The following is a 27,286-nucleotide window of genomic DNA, read 5'->3' as shown; positions in this document are numbered from 1 at the left end:
GAAGCTCAGTCAGTGTGTCACGGTTTGCTGCACGGGTTATTATTGTGCCAGTGACGGCTGAGAGCAGGGGGAGAGGTATGAGACTGCAATTCTGATCTGGGCCCTTGCTGAGACTTTGCAACACCCGCTGCGAGTTGGTTTCATGGATTGGATTAATGGAGGGGGTTCCCAAGGGCTGGATGGGAGTTGCTGCGAGTTCTTTTAGGGAGTTGATGAGGGCTGATCAGAGGAACACTGAATAAATATACACCATATTGTCAGGTTTTGATCCCCATTAAAGGGTTTTCCCACATTTAATTAACTGTTAGTATAATGTAGAGACCATTTGCTATTGGTTTTATTTTTTATTATTTGTGTTTTCTTTTTACTTATTTAGCTTTTTATTCAGCAGCTCTCCAGTTTGTAATTTCAGCCATCTGGTTGCTAGGGTCCAAATTCCCCTAGCAACCAGGCAGTGTTTTAAATAAGAAACAGGAATATAAATTAGGGTTGCACCGAATTCACTATATTAGATTCAGCCGAACCCCCGAATGCATCGCAAAAGATTTGGCCAAATACTGAACTGAATCCGAACCCTAATTTGCATATGAAAATGAAGGGTGGGAAGGGGAAAACATTTTTAACTTCTTTGTTTTGTGACAAAAAGTCACACGATACCCGTCCCTAATTTGATATGTAAATTAGGATTTGGTTCGGCCAGGCAGAAGGGTTCGGACGAATCCTGCTGAAAAAGGCCGAATCCCGAACCGAATCCTGGATTCGGCGCATCTCTAATATAAATAGGTGGGGACTTGAATAGAAAGATGAGTAATAAAAAGAGTAGCAATAACAATACATTTGTCGCCTTACAGAACATTCGTTTTTAGATGGGGTCAGTGACCCCCATTTGAAAGCTGGAAAGAGTCAGAAGAAAAAGCAAGTAATTAAAAAACTATAAAAAAAAGAAACCGTAAAGACCAATTGAAAAGTTGCTTAGAATTGGCCGTTCTATGTCATATTAAAAGTTATCTTGAAGGTGAACCAGCCGTTTAAGGGTGGTGGCAGACGGGGAGATACAGATAGAAATACAAATAACTTAAAGGAGAAGGAAAGGTTAAAACTAAGTAAAGGTGGCCATACACTGAGAGATCCGCAATGTCGCCAAACGAGCGCATCTCTCCCCAATATCCCCACCTTGAGGTGGACGATATCTGACTGATCCAATCGTGGGCTCTAGGGCCCAACAATCGGATCATAACGAAGGGTATCAGGCAGTCGGATCGCGGGACCGTATCAGCAGACGCAGCCGCAATCTGACTGGATTTTTAGTCCTGTCCGATCAGGGAAGCTCGTCAGAGGGCCCCATACACGGGCCAATAAGCTGCCGTCTCAGTCTGTCAGCAGCTTTTATCAGCCCATGTATGGCCACCTTAAGCCTTATCAAAAAGGTCCACCTAAATATACCAGTAACCCCTCAAAGTAATGCTGCTCCGAGTCCTCTGTCAAAAGAAACATCACATTTCTTTCCTTCTATTGTGTACTCATGGGCTTCTGTATCAGACTACCTGTTTTCAGCTTAAACCTCCAGGGCTAGGGCTTGAGCATGCTCAGTTTGTTCCTCTCTCCCCTCCCTTCTCTGCTGTAATCTGAGCCCAGAGCTATAAGTGAGCAGTATGAGACTCAGGCAGGAAGTGATGTCACACCAAGCTAATACTACAGCTGCTATCCTAAACAAACAGAGCTTGTAGAGCTGTTTACTCAGGTATGGTATTTAGTATTCTAGCTTGCACTATTGCAGCTAATCTATTGGCAATAAAATGTCTCCATGTATGTTGCAAAGCTGCTTATGAATTGTTTTCTGTTATTACGTAAACGTTTATTTTGGGGTTGACTTGCCCTTTAATAATGTACAGAAAGCTATATCATTGGATGCAGGGCGTTACAAAAAACACGGCACGTGTTGTGGCATAGGAGAACTGTACATACAAACGTGGACTGTTTATATAGCTTTTAAACTGAAAAATAGATTTTAAAACTCCAAAAAGAAAGATTAGGAATCAGGACAAGATGGCTATAGGTAGTGACCCATATACAGGAATCAACGTCAGGCCCCCGCCGCTTCCATTAACAGCCCCGCTTTGTAAGCTTCCTCCCCTATTGTCGAGGGCTGTAAGGGAGTTGCTGAGATTTCTTTTTTTGGGAGGGGGTTGAGGAGAGCTGTACGGTGATCAGAGAAACACTGAATACATTTACACCAATTCATATTTTTGGGTTTTGATCCCCTTTAAGCATAGTAACTTATCAGCCAAGAGCTCTCTGAGCATGTGCAGTGCCAAGAAGAACAGAGAACTGATATGAGCATCTTCAGAGGCATGGATTGTAAAGGGGACATATACCTTCGCTTTTTTTTTATTACACACTTAGGGGCAGATTTATCAAAGGTCGAGCTGAATTTCCGAATAGTACTTTGACTAGAGAATAGTCCAAATTCAATTGTTGAATTTTAAATTCAACAATTCGAATATCAATTTACCATGTACATCATATATAAATTCAACTTCGACCATTCGCCATCTAAAAACTGCCGAATTGCTGTTTTAGCCTATGGTGGACCTCCTAGAACCTATCTGGAGTCAATTTGTGGACCTTTAAATATCAACTTTTTTTTGGAAAAACTTTGAATCGAATTTGATCGAATTCGCTATTACTTCGACTCGTACGATTCGAATTTGGCCGAATACTAATTGACAGTTAGATCCAATATATCTTATAGGGGGGCTCCTTTTGCCTAGAAGATGTATTAGAGCTCAATCTATTAAACTCACCAGACATCATGTCTCTCTACATGCAGGATTTGTACAAAAAGCAGTTATTTTGTTACATTTTGTTTGTACTGGAATCAGTTATTTGAGTGAGCTCTAATACATCTGCTAGGAAAGGAGCCCCCCTATAAGATATGTTGGATCTAACTGTCAGTGAATATCTGACACCCAACTGCTGCATGAAGAGAGAATGAAGAGAAACAGATGCTGAGAGAGAAATAGTGAAGATAAACTTGATTATTTCAGAAACAATGGCGAATATTTAATTGATTGTATTTAAAAAGTTGCTCATTTCAGTATGAGGAAGCGTATATTAAGTTTTCATTTTTACGATAGTTCCCCTTTAAAAAATGGTTCACCTTCTTGTAGGACAAATAAAATCCTAAACACAACAAATTTTAAAGAATACACCTACACCTGAATATACTCAGAAGACTGTCTTATTAATGTGGCTATACAGCGGCACTTGCAAAATGACCGAAAATGACCCAGAACCTGCAGTGACCCGTGGGTTGACCCCCAGTTGGGCCGGGTTGGGTTGCGGGTTGAGTTTTTGAGGTTTTCATGAGAAATAAGAATCGGCTGCTCAAGGAGAACTGACGGTCACCGTTGGTGCAGGTGTAATATCCTTTCTGAATATGTTTTTTATCATAATGATTGTAAAGAAGGAGTAACACACAGTCAAATTGGTATCAAAAACAGAAATTGTTTCCACTTGTCAGCAGTATCTTTTCCCTAAACAAGTATTTCATATCTGTAGAACACATCAAAATCTATTCTTGGCTTGAATCCTGAGTACTTGACACTGTGTTGTCTACATCACTCTCAGTGAATATTTGTGCCCTGGTCTCAGGACCAACAATTTGCCTCCATTATAATCAAATAATCCAAATTCCTTCTTCTGTGTAATAATAAAACAGTAACTTGTACTTGATCTCAACTAAGATATAATTAATCCTTATTGGAAGCAAAACCAGCCTATTGGGTTTATTTAATGTTTATATGATTTTCTAGTAGACTTAAGGTATGAAGATCCGAATTATGGAAAGATCCATTATCCTGAAAACCCCAGGTCCTGAGCATTCTGGATAACAGGTCTTATACCTGTACCAAGAAGCTATAGGACTTGGAACATTACAGTTACTCACATGGTGGCTCAGAATAACTCATAACTCATAAAACATTAATCACATGGGGTCTTTTCATAGTTCATGTTTCCCATTAAGATATTCCACACAAGGCGTAAATACGCCAATGAAACTATATGCACATAATTATGTGTTTTTTCAGCCTGTAGTTTCTTTTCCCAACATTCATTTCATTGCAGAAATGCAATTTACATGTAAAATATAGCCCGGCTGATCGCCAATACGCAACATAATTACGTCATTAGCTGACAACGCGGCAGACAAGCGCAATCCATCCCATGAGAGCTTGGCCGCCATATTGAAAATATGCGGTGTATTTCCAAACCTGCGGATCCCATGCTGCTCAATAATATAGCGATTCCCTGGCGTATTGGCGTTTCTGATGAAAATCACAAATACTGGTGTCTCGTGGCTGATGTTGGCTCACAAACGCCCAGTGGGAATTGCCATAGTGCATATTCCATTATTTTCACTAGGGTTTTATTTAGTGCGTGGGGGGGTCAGGTACCATTACTAGAGCTGTATTGGTTGTTCTCCTCCAGCAATGGTATATATGGCAATCCCTATGCTAAAACTCGTGACTTTAAAGGAGAACTAAAGCCTAACTAAAGAAGTAGGTAGAAATGTTGTACATGATGTTTTGTGTTTCTGTACCAGCCCAAGGCAACCACAGCCCTTTAGCAGATCTGTGTCTCCAAAGATGCCCCAGTAGCTCCCCATCTTCTTTTCTGCTGATTCACTGCACATGCTCTGTGCTGCTGTCACTTACTGAGCTTAGGGACCCACTCACAATATACAGTACACATAGAATAGAAATGTCACAATATAAGGCTGATTAGTAATTAATACACATAATTACTACATGGCAGCACAGAAACCAGTGCAATTAGCATCAGAATTGAATAATCAGCAAACCTGTAGCATCAGCTTATATTACAGCCAGGGAAGCTCATTTTCTGCTGGATAATTAGTGACGAGCCCTAAGCTTAGCTTCTCAACAGCCAATCAGAGCCCACTGAGCATGTGAGTGTCACAGACACTTTCCAAGATGGTGACCCCCTGTGACAAGTTTGAAGTCCTGGATCATTGCTGCTATTGACAAGCTCAAACTTTAGCCTCGTGCAATAAGTTCACTATATAAAATAGGCCATTTTTACCCACATTCATTTTTAGAGTTTAGTTCTCCTTTAACTATGCATTTAAAAACTGATTGTAAGCTCTGTGGTACATTTTAGCTGTTATACTTCTATGCTATATATTGTTATATGGACTGCTAATTCATGGCGTGAGGTTTGTTGTTGTCTATATTCAACGTGTATCCGTTTTATAAACAATCACATGTTCTATGAGTCAATGCTTGTGGGTTTTTTTTTACCTGTGTCAGTTTCTTTTTCAGCTCTTTGTTGTGTTGTGTTTTTCTGTTGATTACGGCATGTATAGAAGATATAGAATCTAATAGAGAAGGAGGTGCATCTCTAGTGAGTTGGACCAGTGCTGTACCCGGCTACATTCTTGACCAGAAGAAGAAGCAGTGTGGCAGCCCCCCAATTCTTTAATAGAAATGCAGCTAAATAAGGCTCACAGTGCAGTATAGTCTATGGGGCAAATTCACTAATGGGCGAATTTTCGCCTGCGAAGGCTTCGTTACATTCCGCGCCACTTTGATAGGCGCAAATTCACTACCACGACACTAATTCACAAAAATGCGAAGTTGCGTCTTGGCAGCCGAAGTTTCTTTACAGTTAATTCATCAGTGCAAACTTTCGCTAACGTTCATTTCTGCCTATCGAAACTTCGTTAGTACACGTACGCTTGGGTCAATTTGAATAGGGCGGGGACAAATAGGACATCATTTTAAATCAATAACTATTCAAGCATAAGGCAGATGTTGTAGAATCTCTCACCAAAATAAATACTGGCAAACTTACGTATTGATCAGACCAGGAAAATAGTAGATTAAAAATTGAAGCTTTATTATATAGTCATCTCTCGCCTGACGCGTTTTGTATCACTAGGATAATTAATCATAGGCTTGAGTGTACACAGATATGGATCAGTATTTAAAGACTGAACCACCAATCAAAAGGGAGGGGGAGGAGAAAGGGAAAATGACATTACATCTAATCCAAATTTAAAGGCAAAATATGCACAAATACAAAAAATGCACAAAAAATACACAGAATGTATGTACAAAAGGCACAAAAAATACAAATAAAGGGAAAAAAAACTATTCAATCTAAAAACAATATTATATAAAAGCATTATAGAAAAATATTTAGGTAGAAAAATATATGCATGTAGATAAATAGTAAAATAATTAGGATAGTAATCAATACATAAATGGTCTTGTTCAAAAAATTTATATAAACATTGAGCAATCTATTATAAAAAATAGGACATATACGGTATATAAAGGACATATATATGACTTTACTAGAGATGTTGGGGCAAATGCTTGAAGCGGCCACTTATTATTACACATGTCCAAGGAAGCAAAATAAAGACAAAAGAGATCCTCTAATGTCCTAGACATGAGCCCACCCTAAAACAAATGTGGCATGAGCTTCAAATGGTAAAAAAATGTTAAAATAAAAATGTTTAATAGTTACATTTTTTAAAGACAATCCCACTTTAAAAAATGTTTTTTAAAATTCTTATAACTTTTCAGGATACAGGATATGACGTCACTGACATAAGATCGAGGAGGATGAAGCTTCATCTTATCAGTTCGCCAGGTCTAAGGTGGCGTACGAAACTCTGGCGAAAGAGGTAACGCTCTGTAAAATCCTCCTCCTGAGTGAAAATTCACCTGGCGATAAGGCGTGAAAGCACACTAGTCTCTTTCACTAGCGAAATTCTCCTCTACGCCTGTTAGTAAATTGGCGATGTCCCTGAGGATGAGAATTCTGGGGAATTTTCTCTAGCGACGGCCACTCCAACCTTTAGTAAAACTGCCCCATGTGTTTGAATTGTTATGAGCTTTTATAGAGAAATAAGTGAAACCAAGTTAAATATCATAAGGTGACCCCTCCTCAGCCAAGACCTTTTATATTAAACACACTCCAAAGCTCCATATACATGGAATTGCCACTGTATTTGTCCTGCCGTGTGTTCTTGTGTGTTATACATGGAATTGCCATTATATTTATCTGCCATGTATTATGGGGACAATACTCGTTAAATTGCCATTTCTTGCAAAGAAGAACAAAACCATTCAGATAAGTCACTTTTGAAGCTTAAAGGAGAAGGAAAGCTACAGAGGCATTTTATTGCCAATAGATTAGCTGCAATAGTGCAAGCTAGAATGCTATATTTATTCTGTAGAATGTTTTACCATACCTGAGTAAACAGCTCTAGAAACTCTCTGTTTGTTTAGAATAGGAGCTGCAGTATTAACATGGTGTGACATCACTTCCTGCCTGAGTCTCTCCCTGCTCTGGGCTCAGATTACAGTAGAGAAGGGAGGGGGGGAGAGGAGCAAACTGAGCATGCTCTTGCCCAGGGCAATTAGGTTTAAGCTGAAGGCAGGAAGTCTGATACAGAAGCCCATGAGTACACAATAGAAGGAAAGAAATGCTGTTTTTCTTTTGACAGGGGACTCAGAACAGCACTACTTTTGGGTTTTACTGGTATATTTAGATGGACCTTTCTGATAAGGCTTAGTTAGTTTTAACCTTTCCTTCTCCTTTAAAATGCACAATGGGATGAATGGTTGACATTTCGCACTGTTTTTGGTTACTCTTCACTGCTGTGTTCATCAAAGGAGCATTCACAATTGCGAAACGTGTTTCATTTGCTCCCCAAACATAACATTAATTGATATTTGCAGATCATGGACAAACAATTTCTTGTTTTTAATTTGCAACTTTGTGGAGATGCCTTGCTCCTCATCATCTAAAGATACTCGTCTGGTTTGTGAGTCAGTACGTGTGCCAGTTTCTGTTGTGACCGTCGTTGAGATTTCCTCGCAATTGCAAGCTCTCTGACTGAGTTTTTCTGTTATTGTCAAATTCTGCCATATGGTTTTTCTAATTTCTTTTACCATGTTTTCAGATGTCACTTCCCCTGTTGTGGTGAGCTTGGTGGCTTATTTTTCTGTTGCTTTGGGCTTTGTGAAATAACATCCCTCTTGACTCAGGGATTTATCGTTTAGATTCAAGTTCTGTACTACACTTCTCCTGTTGGTTGTAACCTCTGTGTTTGGCAGGATGGTCTTTGGCAATGCCAAGTTTTCTGTTATCTATAATAAACACGAGGCTTCCTATTACTTATAAGCAAGACCATCTTCAGTAGTGGCTTTTGGGCCACGAATCTAAGAGCTTACACTGGTATTAAATCCTTTTGGATCTTCTTTTGGAGGAAGACAAATTGATTGGCACCTGGAAAGAGTTGATGCACATAGGGGTGCAGCTTGTAGCTGGACAAACAGTAGGTCTTCAATAGACACAATCTCTCAACTGCCCATGTGAACTAGAACCCTTGCCCTTGAACCCCCTAAATACAGCTCTGTTTGCAGGATAACTTGTACGTTTGGCTTCCCATATATGCAGAGTTCTTCTGTGTGGTCAGCAAGTTGGGTTAACGATCTTACGCCTACGTTCTTGCCTTACTTACACGGTGCCGATAAACCTCAATGGAAGGGTTTTTATCTCAGACGCTAAATGTAGGGCAGCACATGGGGTGATCTAAATTCTACCTACATATTATCCTCGTATTAAAAATGTAGAAATATATAAAAAACTGCCTATGAAATGGATTGGGGCTCCTAGTATGGGGGGCCTCCTTTCATGCAATGGAAACGTTGGCTTACTGAGATACCAGGGCAGTGTGGTGCACATGATATGGAAGGAGTTTCTTTTTAAAGGGGTCAACAACATGCCAGCTACTACTACAGGTATGGTATCCATTATCCAGAAAACTGTTATCCAGAAAGCTACAAATTACGGAAAGGCCATCTCCCATAGACAAATAAAACAAAATTTTACTTGATCCCAACTAAAGGTGGCCATACACTATAAGATCCGCTCGTTTGGCAAGGTCAACAATGAGCAGATCTTAAGTGGGCGATATCGGGTGAATCTGAACGTTAGGCCCTGGGGCCAAAAAATCGATTTTCGGGCTGATATCGATCGTGAGGATCCGTTGGGAGCCCCCACACATGGGCAGATAAACTGCCGAATTGGTCTAAAGGACCGATATCTGCAGCTTTAATCTGCCCGTGTATGGCCACCTTAAGATACAGTATAATTAGTCCTTATTGGAAGCAAAACCAGACTATTGAGTTTATTTCATGTTTTCATGATTTTCTAGTAGATTTAAGGTATGAAGATCCAAATTATAGAAAGATCCGTTATCCGGCAAACCCCAGGTCCTGAGCATTCTGGATAACAGGTCCCATAATAGAATTTCCAGAGATTTTTTTCATGGCAAGAAGATCCTTCCAAAATTACATTCAAATTATTTTGAGGGAGAAAAACCTATAAAGCTCAGAGACAGGACAATTAAGAAAAAATCATATAAACATTAAATAACCTCAAAAGTCTGTTTTGCTTCCAATAAGGATTAATTATATCTTAGTTTGGATCAAATACACAATACTGTTTTATTATTAAACAGAAAAAGGAAAACATTGAAAAAAAAGCTAATATTAAACAATGCGACAGGGATGTAACAACTACCGAAACCACAACATCATTTTATTTTTATAGTTTTATTTAATGTTAAACCTTCGTATATTCATTACTATTCACTTAAATATGCTAATAATACCAAATCCAACGTCTACAGTTTCTAAATGTTATGCTGTCGCTGAAAACTTTTAAAAAAGTGGGAAAGAAAGAGGTAATTGCCTGATAATTGTGCCCCAGCAAAATAAAGCAAAATAAAGCAAAAGAGCTGCAACTATTATTGAACTTGCCACGTGAGAACCAAGAGCCTTTTGAACTGATCTGTGGCTACAAGTATAGAAACCAATCAAAGAAAGCCCCGCTCTTCTCAGAAAATATATTACACAGGCGGAAAAAAAGAGATTATTATAATTATAAGCAATTTTGTCCTTTTCTCCCTATCAATAACATAGTTACTTATCAAGAATACGCACATATACATATAATGCTGTTTAGTTACCGTGTATGCCTAATGATTAGAAAACATGCCCCAGATTTCTCTCATTTTTGCTTATTGATTTGTACAATTTGTAGTTATATGTTTCCTTGACAGGTGCAATGACCAGTCTATTACTATATACTGTATACAGCTATTGGATCCATTGTCTGGAAACCCGTTGTCCAGAAAACTCAGAATTACGGAAAGCCTGTCTCCCGTCCCATAGACTCCATTATAATCAATAATCCGAAATTTTAAAATGATTTCCCCTTTCTCTGTAATAATAGAACAGTATCTTTTATTTGATTCAAACTAAGATTGTACATAAAAAGGAAGAATTAATGGTTGATGGTTATGCAGGAATCAGATGAATTTTGGGGTGAAGGTTATGGGGGAAGTATAGGGTGAGAGTTATGCATAAATAGGAGGAAGTATAGGGTGAGGTTTGTGAATAGGTAAAGGGAAGGTTGTGGCAGAAAAAGGGTTTAGTGAGAATATGGGAATTTATAGGCCGAGGGTTAAACAGGAATCTGGGAAAATATAGGGTGAGGGTTATGCAGAATTATGGAAAAATATAGGGTGAGGGTTAAGCAAGAATCTGGGAAAATATAGGGTGAGGGTTAAGCAGGAATGTGGGAAATTAAAGGGTGAAGGTTATGCAGGAATATGGGAAATTACAGGATAAGGGTTATGTATGACTATGGGAAATTTTAGGATGAGGGTTATGCAGGAATTTGGGAAAATATAGGGTGAGGATTAAGCGGGAATATGGGAAATTGCAGGATGGGGGTTATGCAGGAATATGGGAAATTATAAGACGAGGGTTAAGTGGGGATATGGGGAATTACATGGTGAGGGTTATACGGGAATATGGGAAATTATACGGTGAGGGTTATGCTTATATGAGAGGAATAATAGGATGACAGTTATGCAAGAATGGGAGGAATATTCATTTGAGGATTTATACAGAAATAGGACTAATAGGGTGATCCTCTTGCATAAATGGGAGGGTGAGAGTAATTTAGGAATTGTAGGGTGAGGGATATGCATGAATAGCTTTAGGTTTATGTAGGAATAAGAGTAATTATATTCTGAGGGTTATTCAGGAAAAGGATAAATTGTTGGTTGAGGATTATGAAACAATAGGAGGAATTATAGGGGCAGATTTACCTGAGGGTGAAAATTCCCACAGCCATCGCTACAGTTCGCCAGGTGAAAAGTCAGTCAGAAAACGCTAATTCACTGGAATGCGGAGTTTTGTCGTGGGCACCGAATGCTGGAGACTTTTCGCTAGCGTTACTTCTGCAATTCGAGCAATTGAAACTGAAGATGCGCTAGTGTTCATTTCTGCCTAGAGCAACTTCGCTAGAGGTCTTCGCTCAGGCTAATTTGCATACGGCGGGACATTGAATGGACGTATATATAATATATACAAATACATTACATTACACAAGTTGTTATAATGCCCTACACATGAGCCCACTGTATTTTTAATGTTCCATATGTTAGAAAATATATGGGGGAACTCGGTTACCCAAGAAAAATTTTACAGCCTATCACTCTAAAAAAAAGGAAAAGACGCCAGCGTTTTTTTGGACTTTTCGACTAAAAATATGATGTAAGTAACAGAAGAATGAGGAAGATCTATTCACTCCAATGCACTTCTGGTCTGAGCTGGAGAAGGAAAGTCTGACGAAAGAGGTAACGTTCAGTAAAATCTGCATTTAATTGAATTTGCCGAGTAACGTCCATTCGCCAGAGCGAATGTTAATGACCGCTAGCGTCTATCTCTTATGCTAGCGAAGTGACGCCTGCACCCGTTAGTAAATTGGCGATGTCCCTGCGGCCGGTAACGCTAGTGAATTGACGCTAGCGTTAGCCACTTCGCCCTCGAGTAAATCTGCCCCATAGGGTGAGAGTTGTTTATCAAAATGATAGAGAGAAGAATATGAACAGTAGGAAAGGGTTAAATAACAACCAAACACGACTAAACAGACCGTAATAATGGCAAGCTGAATTACAAGGAAGGTAAATATATATATATATATGTGTGTGTATATACAGACTGGGATTATTTGTAGAGCTCAGCGAGACTGGGATGAGATATTCGGGGCACTTAGAGGAGTAAAAGACTTTAGAGATGTGAGTGATACTGAGAGCTGTGTATCTGCGGGAGTTGGACTAGAGTAGTAAACAGGCACCTCACATTTTCCAGTTGTAGAGACAGTCAGAGAGAGCTGCGTGAGCGCTGGGGCACATTTTCCAGTGGCAGAGCGACCTCACCTAATAGAGTGTCACTTCTCAGCTCTGCGAGTTCTCGGGCGGGAAGAAAGTCAGCACATTCTACTGCATGTGACGTGAGTGAGAGGCACAAACACATAAAGGGGAGAGAGAAAGAAAAGGGGGACAGAGAGAGAGAGAGCAGTGAGGAGCAATAACAGACATGTGCCTGACACTCATCTGCCTGTTCTTGCTGACAGCTGGCGGCACAGGTAAGAGACTCAGCAGCACTATATAGTCCTCTATGTGACACTTTATGTGCACTGTGTATGTACCCTGAGCATTCCATTGTGCTACTATAGAGACGGACTACTTAAAACTCCCCAGGCACTGCAGAACTACAACCCTCTGCCTCCCACTGACTGAAGGTTGTACTTCTGCACACAGAAAGAATGTTACTAAGAAATGCAAATTCAGATTTCAGCTGTTCTTCTTCTGCCTCCCTTCAAATGCAGTTTGGTTGCTATGCCTATCTGCCCTAGCAACCAGAGACAAGCTTGAAAGCAAGGTTTCTATTAATGTGTGTTATATCATTTGGCACAGTACAAATTGAAGTTGTTTTGCTCTTTAGTTTTTGAATTATTCAACTTTGCGTTTGACCTTCTCCAACCTGCAGTTTGCTTGCTGAGCTTCGTGGCCCTAGAACTATTTCATTTACATAATAATCATATAAAGTAAATTCATGGAAAAGAAAAGCAGGACATTGAGATTAGTTGACCACTGCTTAGACGCTTATGTCCCCTTTATGCAGCACTTCATTCGTTTCTATACATGCAGCTCACACTTGTTGCACCCCCGACAAACGTCCACTTTAAGGAGAACTAACCCCTGAAAATGAATGTTGCTAAAAATTGCATATTTTATATAGTGAGCTTATTGCACGAGGCTAAAGTTTGAGCTTGTCAATAGCAGCAATAATCCAGGACTTAAAACTTGTCACAGGGGGTCACCATCTTGGAAAGTGTCTGTGACACTCACATGCTCAGTGGGCTCTGATTGGCTGTTGAGAAGCTAAGCTTAGGGCTCGTCACTAATTATCCAGCAGAAAATGAGCTTCCCTGGCTGTAATATAAGCTGATGCTACAGGTTTGCTGATTATTCAATTCTGATGCTAATTGCACTGGTTTCTGTGCTGCCATGTAGTAATTATGTGTATTAATTACTAATCAGCCTTATATTGTGACATTTCTATTCTATGTGTACTGTATATTGTGAGTGGCTCCCTAAGCTCAGTAAGTGACAGCAGCACAGAGCATGTGCAGTGAATCAGCAGAAAAGAAGATGGGGAGCTACTGGGGCATCTTTGGAGACACAGATCTTTACTGCTAAAGGGCTGTGGTTGCCTTGGGCTGGTACAGAAGCACAAAACATAATGTACAACATTTCTACCTACTTCTTTAGTTAAGCTGGCCATAGACGCACAGATTCGATCAAACGAATCCTCGATTCGTACGATTTTCGGATCGTGTGTGGAGTGTCCCGACATTTATCTTGCCATGCCTATCGGTCGTTCAGTCGATCGGACAGGTTAGAAAATTTTTGTCGGCTGCCGATAATATCTCAGCATGTATTGCCGATCAGACGATTTTCAGTGGGAGACTGTCACCAGCTTGGTCGGACATAAACTTTCCTACGATTGCTGTAGTGTGAGAACATCGGCTGATCTGTTCTTTTACTGCCTTATTCGCCCTGAATGGTTAGTGGCAGGTTGGGAGATGAGGACGTACGATCGTTCGTCCGACATTGAGGTAAAATCTTTGCGTCTATGGCCAGCATAAGTCTTTACTTCTCCTTTAAGAGAGATATAGGTGTATATGCGTTGATTTTAATAAGAGACTGGGATATAAATAGGAGAGGACTGAATAGTAAGATGAGTAATAAAAAGTAGCAATGAAAATAAATGTGTAGCCCTACAGAGCATTTGATTTTAGGTGGGGTCAGTGACCCCCATTTGAAAGCTGGAAAGAGTCAGAAGAAGAAAGCAAATAATTAAAAACTAAAGAAAATAAATAATGAAGACCAATTGAAAAGAATACTAAAAGTCAACTTAATGGTGGACCACCCCTTTAAATCATGGCATGTAACATTGATATATTATTAATAATAATAATACATATAAGCCCAGCATATTCCGCAGCATATACACAATTCCATACAGAACAATAATAACTGATACAAGAGGTGACGATATAGATATTATGTTGTATTAAATCACATTCATTTGTCAATAACTATCTATAATTGCATTAATAATGATCTCTTTTCTCGTTTCCATCTGTCCCTTTCTTCCCCTCAAGCTTCCCTGGTGCGGGTATATGGGGTGCCTGGGGGCAGGGTTACCCTACCCTGCAATATGAGTTTGGGGCGACTGGACAGAAGCCTTCAGTCTAAATATGCGGCAGGATCAGTCAGCTGGCAGAGGTGAGTTTGGGCAGTCTATAGTGACCGTCGGTTTCTTACTTTTTCTCCCATTTATCTCACTCTGCCTCGTTCTCTCGCTTACATTCATTTCAACATCATATAAACTAGTTATACAGCTTTGTCCAATAAGCTCACATTTAGTTTAAGCTTAAACCTGGCTTTTGGTCCTTCTCTCACACTCACTGCCTGTCCAGCTCTCATAACGACTTCTGTCCTTCTCAAACGTTGGGTTTTGGTGTCAAGCCCCAAACCTGCAGCCCAGGGGCAATGTCGCCTGATGCAGCCCCCCACGCTTGACTTTACATTTCTGGAGTGGCCCGGGGGGGGGTAGAATTTGTGCAATTACGCTCTCTGCGCTAGAAAAGTAGAACCTTGCCTCGTGGAAAAGAAGTAATTACCCTCGCACACTCTGGCCGTCCAATAGATACCAATCCCCGGTGCTCGATGAAAGAGGATTGGCAACCTCAAATTCAGTATAGAAGAACAGAAGATCATGCTTGACAAAGGGGTTATGCCCCAAAACGTTGAACCTTGCCTCATGGCATAAATTAAACGCCCCTTTTGCACCCAGAGGCAACAGACTAACCATTTCAGCAGAAATAATCAGGCACTCCAAAAAAACTTAATGGGCCAAATAAAGTAAAGAGTATATTTTTATTAAAGATGCACCGAATCAACTTTTTGGGATTCAGGTTAATCCCCGAATCCTTCATGAAAGATTCATCTGAATAGCGAATCTGAATCCTAATTTTCATTTGCAAATAGGTACAAGAAGAGAAAAAGGGGAAAAAAACATTTTTACTTCCTTGTTTTCAGGGCCGGATTTACATAGTGGGTGCCCCTAGGCCCACTGCCATTTGTCAGCCCTGTCCCCTTCCCTTTATTTGTGCAAATTTTCATCAACCGGACTGGAGCAATGAGGATTGGCACATGGAAATTTGAAAAATCTCCAGCGTATCCCTGGTGTTTTTGAACCAATGTGGGTGTGGTTGGGCAGCATGCTGCCCCCCTAAAATCCTGCCGCCCTAGGCCCGGGCCTTGGTGGCCTTTCCACAAATCCGGGTCTGCTTGTTTTGTGGCGAAAAGTTATGTGATTTTCCTTCCCAACCCTAATTTGCATATGCAAATTCGGATTCGGTTCAGCCACGCAAGAGATTCCGTTTTTCCACTCTTTTGCTGAAAAAGGCCAAATCCTGACCAAATCCCAAACAAAATCCTGGATTTGGTGCATCACTAATTTTATGTCTATGGGGTATATTTATCAAAGAGTGAAGTTAGAGATCGCCTCTAGAGTGAAATTCCGCCGCTCTCCATTCATTTCTATGGGATTTTGAAAGGCGTATTTATCAAAGGATGAACTTTTCCTTTCACCCATTGAGAAATACGCTTTTAAAAATCCCATAGAAATGAGTGGAGAGCGGCGGAATTTCTAACTTCACTCTTTGAAAAATATACCCCTATGTGTCCTTAAAAGTTTTAAGTGTTTCGTACTGTATGGCATTTAGTCAGAGGCTACTATTCAGTTATAGTTTCAAGAATATCTAGGGCAGCAAATAAGTTTTGACCGTACTATCCCTGCTCTAGACTCTGATCCACAATCTCTATGGTTCTTCTTTTGCAGCAATAGTAAGCCAGTGGTCCGGGTGATTGGTAACGGAATACTCTTTAGATCCCGAGCAGTATCCTCACGAGCTTCCATACATCAGTCTGGGTTTGAGTTGGGAGATTTCTCGCTGCACCTGGAAAATGTAGGAGAGCAGGATGCAGGGAGATACCAAGCGCTGGCACAATATGGAGACACCAAGCAAGAGTGCATAGTCCTACTACACATCATTCAAGGTACTTTTATTATACATTATTATAGAGCACAACATTTTGCTTGTGCTTGCAGCTGCATTTTGTGGTTCCTTTTTCACATAATAACCGGGGAGAAAGTAGTGGCAATTATATTGAAGAAAATCCCTAATTAATGCTGGTTTATGTACTGGCATTTCCTAATTATATTTGCGAATTGTATATGTAATGTTTATTCTATGATTTGGCTCTAATTATTATATTCACATTTTATAGTCACATTTATGATGTGCACAAATTACTCCCCTGGGGTTGCCAACATTTCCCTTCATTCTTTACTGTTCACCCTGCGGTTAGATTGTCAGCATGTGCCAACCTTTATTTTTGGGCATATGTTACAAGCAAAGATAATTCCATGCTATGCGGGTAACATATGACTGATAAGGATTTGTCATACAAGTGTCTCCTTTGGGTGTGAGCAGTGGTCCCCTCCCACCTAACTCTCACATCCTGTTATGAAACTTTTGGTTGGGGGCTTTACTGACTCATACAAAGGAGGGGGGTTCTGGTAAGCAAAAAAGTACAACAGGGACTGCTAGGGGGGTCCCTGGAAGGTGGTGGCATGTATCAGAGTTTCCTTAATGTCAAAAGTATTGAAGATAAAAACAATTACAAAAACAAGAGTGGGAAAATGTCAAGAAAATGGGAAAGTGGGTCAAAATGCATTCATGAGTGTCTTGGGAGGGGAGATTTTAGCTTGAAGGGGTGTAGGATAGGGAACAATAGAATCATAGGGAGGGGGCAAAGAGGAAGGATGAAGAAAGATGTCTAAGAAAGGAAGGGTAGATGGTATAGAAGTAAGGAGAGCATGGGTGTATGGGTTTGGACACATTTTCTGGGGACAAAAAGTCTGGTAGAACCTGCTCACAAGCTCTGCATGGGATATAGCCATTTTTAAATTGGAAACCTATCTATCTGCCTGATTCAGGGTATGAGAGTAGAGTCATTTGGATTTATATACATGCCTTACTTATTGGCCTGATCACTGCTACTCAGAAATCCTGTGGACACGGTAGGCTGAGGAGGAATTAAAAATGCCATGTCAGAGTATTCAGCTGAAGAAGACTCAGGGCACTTGATGTACTATTACACCCTCAGGTGCCATGCAGATGGTTGGCATGGGCTAAATGTGCATCTCAGAACAAAAAAATCAAAAAGACCAGTGTGGAGCATCAGGAGAGTGAAGATCTATTGGTGATTTTGCTTTCTTTCTTCCTCTGTTTACAGTCAATCAGTCGCACCTTGGAGTTCTCCTCGAGAACAGCTCTGTAACTCTGACGTGTTCTGGAGTGAGTTCCTTGCATAATGCCCACCCTTTGCACTGGCTGCATGGTGGCAACCCAGTCCTTCCATCTAATAAGTTCTTACAGTCAGAGAATAGGCTGACTATCCAAGGTCTAACTCAGGCTGATCAAGGGGAATGGAGCTGTGAGATGGGTGGAGCAAAAGCTTCTCTGCAACTTACAGTACTCGGTAAGTGACAAATATAATCCACTCTGGCTTCCTCTCTTCTATGGGTCTTGCAGACCAGCTTCCCTCCCAGAATTCTCATCAACTCCCACCCATAAACACCCCTGATCCTTCCCACTCTATTTATCTTTAATCTTGGCTTCATTGAGATCACTCGGTTTGCCAGCTCTGTCCTCCCTTTGGGTCTTTGGTTGAGTCAGTATTGCCAACCCCATCCTTTGGTATTACATTTAGCAAGATCTATTCCGTACTACCTCCTTTTCTGAAGATAATCAGTGGGCCAATTTCTATTCACCCTCACACACCTTATTTACACTTTCATGAAATTCCCCATGTTTGCTTATCCTGTACTTCGTTACAGACAGAAGAGACATATCCATTAATTATCTTCACTCAAAAAATATCTGGCTAACTCCTAGTAGGTACAGGGAAAGGCAAGGTTGTCTCAGAAAGGGAGAATCAATATTGTACTATAATAATTAATACCAGGAACCTTGTGTTTACTTTTTCTCTTGCATTTGCCTCTATAATGTTCTTTTCTTTGCCCGCCCCAGGTCTTTCTGGCCCTGCCTTTCTCTCTTTGTATGGTGCAGTTGGTGGCCAAGCTGAGCTTCCCTGTACCCTCAATGAGACACCAAGAGAAGGACTGCTGAGAGTGCGGTGGCATCACAACTCAAGGTCACTGGATCTGAAGACACAGATGTTGACTCTCAACCCAGTCAGTTCAGAAGATGCTGGGATATACACATGTGATATAACCTATAAGGGTCATGTAATGAAAAGACAAATACAGTTAAAGGTCATTCAAGGTCAGTTGGTTAACATGGTCCATTCCCTTCGCTATCATTTAATTACAGTTTCTATCTGCTCTCCATAGTGTGCATATAACATTGGCCAAGGGTTACGCCAATAAACATACCCACCGGGATTTGTCTAGATTTACCAACATTGATCATTGCAGCAGAGCATGAGTACTTGGAATTCTCTCATTTACATACATACATAGAAACACATTTTTTTGCCCTAACTAATAGTAGAAATCCATTAAGCCTCTTGTCAGATGTCAGATCAATTATTTCCTGCTTGCGGGGAATGATAGATGTTAAAATCTGGGAGGAACAAGAATATGTGCTGTTAGGCAAAAAAGAAAGTACTGAGTATGACGCATAGGCGGAATTAACATGCAGTAGTGAATCTGTCCCAGAGTCAGAATTAGTTTCACATATTTCCCCCTCCTTCAAATTTTCTTCCCGGTTTGAATCATTGTTAGACTACTTCTAGGCACGGAACGCTTCTTCAAAAAAACCTAGTCATTTTATTCTATATAACTAGAAGTAACACCAAAATCACTACAGAAATGGGTGTCTGACACAACGATCGATGTTCCATTACGGAGAACATCTTAACGAGTGCTTAGGCCTCAACTGTATCCAATTCATGATCAACTTGAATGATGAACCCTTTCATTTAAGGTTGGCCACCCTCCCCAAAAGGAGACAACTGTCAGATATATGATTAATTGAGCATTCATGGAAAACCCAACTCATTAAGAGCTTCCCAAATAAAACAAATATTAAATTCTACTGTTAAGGTGCCCAAAATGTCAGATTGGTGTCTACCAGTAGATCTTCAGCTGGTGATCAGAAGGGCTATGTCTACAAACAACTCCATTATTGTTAATCTTGTTGGATTCGTTTTCCAATTTTTTTCCAATAATAGAAAGTTACAAGAGGGGAGTCTGTGACTCATGCAGTGGGCTGGACTAAAAGAATATGATGGCAGCTTCAGGGAGTATGAAAAGAGGCTTGGTTCTGAATCATGAATTTTTTTGGGCCGTTACTATACCACACATTAAGGGGCAGATTTATCAAGGGTCGAATAGTCAATTCAAATTTGAATTTTCGAGTTTAAAAATTCACACATTCAAATTGTAATACCTCTATTTGAATGTAAATTCAAATGTGAGATTTATCACGCCTCGACCATGGAAACAGTTTTAATTCAATATTCGCCACCTAAAACCTGCCGAGTTCACGTGCAAGTCAATGGCAGAGGTCCGTTGAGCCATTTGGAGATGTTAATAGCCTTCCTGACATTTGAGGTTTTTTTCGGGAGAAAAATTAGATTCGTACGAATCGAATATGAATCCAATGTGATTCGAATTTTGGGTCGGAACCATTCAATCGAATATTAGCCATTCTAATTTTTTTCTTAAATAACCTCCCAGTTGAAATATATTCAAATTTAAAAAAAAATTCACATGAATTCAAAATTTGACATAAATGGGCCTCTAACGAAGCACAATTTCATTGTTTGGCATTTTTTTTCTTCCTCAGTCTACCCCCCAGGCCCAGCTTTTGTTAAAGAGGGCTCAGCTCTGCAATTGCTGTGCAACGTCAGTGGATCTGCTGGTGGGGAAACGTACATATGGACCGGACCCGACCCCACTGGCGGGCAGAGATACAAGCAACATGGAGCAGTGTTAAACTTGCCTGAGGTGCAAACGGGGGACATGGGCGTGTGGAACTGCTCTGTGTATGGAAAGCAAGGACTTGTGGGACAAATTCAGTATTTTCTCTATGTGCATGGTAAGTTCTCCTACTGTATCATTCTTTTGGATTATAAACAGCCTGTACATTCCATAGAGCTGAGTGGTCTTGAAATGATATACATTTGGGAATGTTGACCAGAGATAGCACATTGTGCCAGGCTAGTCTTCCGTACCCAAATACAGAGTAGCATTGCTTAAATTCACTGTATGTTCTATTCCTGTGCTGCTCATGAGCTGATTGGGCTTCCCCACTGTACTAATCTCTAAGTCAGGGATCCCCAATCTTTTTTTTACCAGTGAGCAACATTCAGATGTAAAAAATAGTTGGCGAGCAACACAAGCATGAAAAATATTCCTGGGTGTTGCAAAATAAGTTCTGTGATTGGCCATTTTGTAGCCCCTATGTGAACTGGCAGCATATAGGAGGCTCTGTTTGGCAATACATCTGTTTTTATACAACCAAAACTTGACCATAAGTCAAGAATTCAAAAATAAGCACCTGCTTTGAAGTCACTGGGAGCAACATCCAAGGGGTTGGTGAGCAACATGTTACTCATGAGCCACTGGTTGGGGTTCACTGCTCTAAACAATGTAGAACAGGTTGCTGACACATGTGCACCATCTAGTGGCCAAGACTCCATCAAACCAGGTTAGTCCACTAGTCTATCTAACTAAAGAAGTCAGATAAAAAGAGCTGGCTGGGGATCCCATGAATTTTTGTGCCACATCAAGTGATGTATAGTAGTGGGATGATAAAGCAACAGCTTCCTCTAGTGGCCAAAGCCTACTTTACATTGCCCATAAATACGTGTAAAATGCTTTATAGCAAGGATCAAGTCCCGCCCCCCTCCACCAACATGGGAAGGAGAGCAGACCAGAAGTAACAGCAAGTACTGGGAATCAGATATATGTATCTTTACAAATACAGGGCAGCAGTAGATGTATGAGGCCAGTGGGCCACCAGTTGGACAGGCCTGAGCTAGGGGACAGGCTAATGTGCTTTTATCTGTTGCCTGGTGCATTTATTGTGCCTATGTATGCACAGATTTTATACTAATTCCCATTTTATCTCTTCCCTGACAGTTGCTCAGGTCTCAGCTTTTGCTGCCTACTTATCATGGCCAACATATGTCACCTTCCTGCTCATCATTCTGCTGGTTTTGGGACTCATGAGTGCGATCACTTGGCACAATCGCAGGGTGAGAGTGGTTTTTAGCTGAATATGTGTTTATTTATCTTTTATATATATATGGAATGGAAGGGGGGAAACCAATACCCAGAGGTATACTACAGAACAATGGGGAGAACAGCTAAATTCATTGCAGATTGTGTCATGGCTGGGATCAAACCCGGTGCTGCAAGGGTCCTGGGTTCAATATTATGCAAGGCACTAAAAAATATAACCCTGTAAAAGGCAGAAATAATAGAAAACATTTATTTATTATCCTTTGTTTGTAGCATAACAACATGTTCTGTATAGATTATTCATCGTGCACATTATTCCCTGCCCCAGAGGAACTTACAAGCTAAGGTCCCTATCACATTCACAAAAACTGGGGTCAGTTTTATCAGGATCCTGTTACACTGTCTGTATTTTTTTGCAGTGTAAAAGGAAACCAGAATACCCAGATAAAACCACAGAAGAATGGGGAGAACAGATAAAGACACTGTAGATAGTGTCCTGGCTGGAATTGAACCTAGGTCTCCAGTGCTGCAAGGGTCCCAGATTCAATTTTACCCAAGGCTCTATCTGTAAGAAGCTTGTGTATTCACCCTATTCTCCTGTGGGTTCCCCCCCTACACTCCAAAAATATACACAACATGTATATGTGAATGTGATAGGGACCTTAGATTGTAAGCTCCTTTGGGACAGGAACTAATGTGCATGATGAATTATCGGTATTTTATAAATAAAGGATAATAAATAAATATTTTCTATCATTTCTGCCTATGGTAGGGTTATATATGTATATTTTGCAATAGGATTTTATTCCATACCTTATTTCTGATACAAACGTGCTGAGCAGACAGATACGGATGAATGTGGATTAGGCCTGTCACTAGATTCATCTCATGAGCAAATCAGCGCCAGACAAAGGGTTGACATAAGACCAATTTAGCAAAGTATCTTTTATATATACAGGTATATATAAAGTGCCAGCCTGGACTGTTCCTGCTGAATTGTGCTTAGTACAGGGAATACCTATGCTGCCATAGTTTTATGGGATCTCTCTGTACAGACTATGAGCAAATTTAGGGGACTGTTCCTGCTGAATTGTGCTTAGTACAGGGGAATACCTATGCTGCCATAGTTTTATGGGATCTCTCTGTACAGACTATGAGCAAACTTAGGGGACTGTTCCTGCTGAATTGTGCTTAGTACAGGGAATACCTATGCTGCCATAGTTTTATGGGATCTCTCTGTACAGACTATGAGCAAACTTAGGGGACTGTTCCTGCTGAATTGTGCTTAGTACAGGGAATACCTATACTGCCATAGTTTTATGGGATCTCTCTGTACAGACTATGAGCAAACTTAGGGGACTGTTCCTGCTGAATTGTGCTTAGTACAGGGAATACCTATGCTGCCATAGTCTTATGGGATCTCTCTGTACAGACTATGAGCAAACTTAGGGCTGTTGCTGCTGAATTGTGCTTGGTATTGGCAGGGCTGCTATTAGTAATCATGGGGTTGAATGCTATTATGTTATTCCTCCCACACCGATGGCCCCAGTTACTCAACTGGACACCTGGGTCCCTTGGTTGGTAAGCTCAGCCAACAAGTTAACTGGAGCCACAATGGGGCCCTATTGGTTGCTATGGGTTACAGGGCTAGGGCAAAACCTGCCTGTACCTCTATTTCTCTTTCCTCCAGTCCTCTCTAACCGTCGCTCTATATTGTGTATTTTAGAGGCGTCTGCAACACCTACTGGCACGGACCACCATAGACGTTCCTTCTGGGTCTTCACTTAAGAAGGTGGAAGTTTGATTGAGCCACAAAGCAGAAAACCTCTTTCCTGTGGATCGGGAAATGTACACTGACTGCACAAGCGACTGATACAGAGGAAAATAACTTTATTTGCCTTAAGGACTTACCTGTTAGGGGGCCACTAATCAGAGTAATGGATCAGGTGCAGAGCAGGGACTTGCTGGTGCTTAGAAAAAGGATCCGGCACTGACTCAGCTGTTGGCCATTCTGTATAATTTTGTATAATAAAATATATTTTAATTTAATTGTACGTTCTTTCTCCAGTAATTTTTCCTTCAGGCGTGTGCAATCATTTCATTCACATGTGAGAGATGCCTCTGCACCCATTTACCCATATTGCATGGCGGCGCTGAATTCAGTGCAGTCTGCAGCATAACTGCTACCTTTATTGGTAAATAGCCACGGAGGATTTGGATTTATTGGGACATTACTGTAAGTTCCTGGGCCTCAGGGCAAAACCTTTTAATAACAAATGGAAACCCTCAAAACAAATACATGTAAAATTGCTCAGAGCACACTTGTAAGCATTTAAAGGAATAGTTCAGTGTGAAAATAAAAACTGGGTAAATAAATAGGCTATGCAAAATAAAAAAAAATTCTGAAATAGTTAGTTAGCAAAAATGTATTGTATAAAGGCCGGAGTGACTGGATGTGTAACATAATAGCCAGAACACTACTTCCTGCTTTTCAGATCTCTAACTCTGAGTTAGTCAGTGACTATAAGGGGGGCCACATGGGACATAACTGTTCAGTGAGTTTGCAATTGATCCTAAACATTCAGCTCAGATTCAAAAGCAACAGATATGACCCAAGTGCCTCCCCCCTCAAGTCTCTGATTGGTTACTGCCTGGTAACCAATCAGTGGAAAGCAAGAGAGCTGAAAAGCAGGAAGTAGTGTTCTGGCTATTATGTTACACATCCAGTCACTCCAGCCTTTATACATTACATTTTTGCCTAACTAACTATATTAGATACATTTTTTATTTTGCAAAGCCTATCTATTTACCCAGTTTTTATTTTTACGCTGAATAATTCCTTTAACATTATCTGCATTCAATTTGTTCTGTTTTCCAAGATATCAGCAGATAAAACTGCTAATATAATGAATTTGAAACAACAGCACCTTCTGCTGGTTATATCTGCCTGCTGCCTACAAAATGACCAGTAGGTGGCGCTGTTGTTTCAAATTCATTTTTTAAAAACTGCTAGAAAAAAAATATTGTATATTGCAGAAGTGCTAAGAAGAGCGCCCTGAACTTTAATTTGTGTTGAGAGTTTACATTTCCTTTGATAACATGAGATGGAAAATCCCACAATTTGTCAGGGCAAATTTGATGCTGGGCCTGAATGTGATACTACTTGCATTAAAAGGGGCAGAGGGTGTGTCCTAAATATCCTGAGCGTTGGACTATGATTAAAGGGGTGGTTTACCTTTAAGTTAACTTTTCATTTGTTCTAGGATGGCCAATTCTAAGCAACTTTTCAGTTGGTCTTCATTATATATTTTTTATAGTTTTTAACTGGTTTGCCCTTTTTTTCTGATTCTTTCCAGCTTTCAAATGGGGGTCACTGACCCCATCTAAAAACAAATGCTCTGTAAGGCTACAAATGTATTGTTATTAGGAATGCACCGAATCCAAAATTTGGTTCAGGATTTGGCCAGGATTCTGCCTTTTTCAGCAGGATTCGGCTTAATCCTTCTGTCCGGCCAAACGGAATCCGAATCCTAATCCTAATTTGCATATGCAAATTAGGGGCGGGGAGGGAAATCACGTGCCTTTTTGTCAAAAACCAAGGAAGTAAAAAACAGTTTTCTCCTTCCCACCCCTAGTTTGTATATGCAAATTAGGATTCGGTATTCGGCCGAATCTTTCGCAGAGGATTTGGGGGTTCGGCCGAATCTAAAATAGTGGATTTGGTGCATCCCTAATTGTTATAGCTACTTTTTATTACTCATCTTTCTATTCAGGCCTCTCCTATTCATATTCCAGTCTCTTATTCAAATCAGTGCATGGTTGCTAGGGGAATTTGCTCCTTAGAAACTGGATTGCTGAAATTGCAAACTGGAGAGCTGCTGAATAAAAAGCTAAATACCTCAAATAATAAAAAATGAGAACCAATTTTAAATTGTCTCCTTCTCTACATCATACTAACAGTTAACTCAAAGGTGAACAACCGCTTTACGATAGTCATATCCCATAATTAATATTATTTATAATAAAATTATATCAATAAAGTTATTTTATTAATTGCAATTTTAGCAACACTCTAAGCGCTGACACATTAAAGTAAGTGGGTGGAAATCATTCTTGAATGAGGTTGGGAACTGCGGGGTTGTTTTTCCATACGAGAATAAAAATATTGCAATTCCTCCATGCAGTTGGTTGTAATTACAAAGCAGGGGTATCTTTAATGGCAGCAGTGGTGTAACTAGATATTACTTGGCCAACAGCAAATTATTTTTCAGGCCCCTAAAATTTCTTAAGGGTAACTTGTTTTACCAATATTTATTGAAATTATATATAAATTAGGGCCTTATAGGGTCCCTTATATGTCCTGGGCCCCCTGCAGCCTCAGTGTCTGCTTCATATGTAGTTACGCCCCTGAATGGCAGAGGGATCAGCCATCATTTTTACCGCCCAGGCCTGTAAAATACCGGCCAGGTGACAAATCGCCTCTTCTTCGGGCAACTAATCTCCATGAACTACCTTCCTGCCAGCTAGAATGAAAATCGCCGGCGGGATGGCTCTTGGAATGCTTCATTTTCCGAAGTCACTGAAGTTGCCTCAAGACGAAATTCCAGGCGACTATGGAAAACGAATCGCTCCGAGTGCCATCTCCCCCGCGATTTACATTCTAGCCGGCAGGTAGGCTTTTCAGGGAAATTAGTCGCCTGAGACTTATCTTCGCATGTGTCTCTGCCCTTAAAGGACAAGGAAATTTAAACTAAAGAAGTAGGTAGAAATGTTGTACATGATGTTTTGTGCTTCTGTAACAGCCCAAGGCAACCACAGCCCTTTAGCAGTAAAGATCTGTCTCCAAAGATGCCCCAGTAGCTCCCCATCTTCTTTTCTGCTGATTCACTGATTCACATGCTCTGTGCTGCTGTCACTTACTGAGCTTAGGGAGCCACTCACAATATACAGTACACATAGAATAGAAATGTCACAATATAAGGCTGATTAGTAATTAATACACGTAATTACTACATGGCAGCACAGAAACCAGTGCAATTAGCATCAGAATTGAATAATCAGCAAACCTGTAGCATCAGCTTATATTACAGCCAGGGAAGCTCATTTTCTGCTGGATAATTAGTGACGAGCCCTAAGCTTAGCTTCTCAACAGCCAATCAGAGCCCACTGAGCATGTGAGTGTCACAGACACTTTCCAAGATGGTGACCCCCTGTGACAAGTTTGAAGTCCTGGATCATTGCTGCTATTGACAAGCTCAAACTTTAGCCACATGCAATAAGTTCACTATATAAAACATGGTATTGTTAACCACATTAATTTTTAGGGTTTAGTTCTCCTTTAAAGATGATCAGCACTGAGAATCAATTTTGCTTCCCAGCCCATAGATTAAGAATCCTCCTGGATGGCTAAAAGGCAATTAATGGTACATGTCAGGGGCAGGGCCTGTGGGAATGTGAGTGAGGAGACTCTG

The 27,286-nt window shown here is 40.5% G+C and overlaps 1 protein-coding gene across 1 annotated transcript; it reads left to right on the top strand.

Annotated features, from left to right (window-relative positions):
• Positions 1 to 3: 3 nt before the first annotated feature.
• On the top strand, positions 4 to 23,869 carry lag3.S (lymphocyte activating 3 S homeolog). The gene is made up of 9 exons (XM_041570838.1): positions 4 to 75; positions 6,618 to 6,718; positions 14,632 to 14,755; positions 16,377 to 16,594; positions 17,837 to 18,082; positions 18,634 to 18,888; positions 20,416 to 20,667; positions 21,714 to 21,829; positions 23,542 to 23,869. The coding sequence occupies exons 3-9, from the start codon at positions 14,688 to 14,690 to the stop codon at positions 23,617 to 23,619; spliced, it is 1,233 nt and encodes a 410-aa protein (XP_041426772.1). The 5' UTR covers positions 4 to 75; positions 6,618 to 6,718; positions 14,632 to 14,687; the 3' UTR covers positions 23,620 to 23,869.
• Positions 23,870 to 27,286: the final 3,417 nt, after the last annotated feature.

Source organism: Xenopus laevis, chromosome 7S, assembly GCF_017654675.1.
Source record: "Xenopus laevis strain J_2021 chromosome 7S, Xenopus_laevis_v10.1, whole genome shotgun sequence".
Lineage (NCBI taxonomy): Eukaryota > Metazoa > Chordata > Amphibia > Anura > Pipidae > Xenopus > Xenopus laevis.
This window is presented reverse-complemented; position numbering and strand designations above follow the sequence as displayed.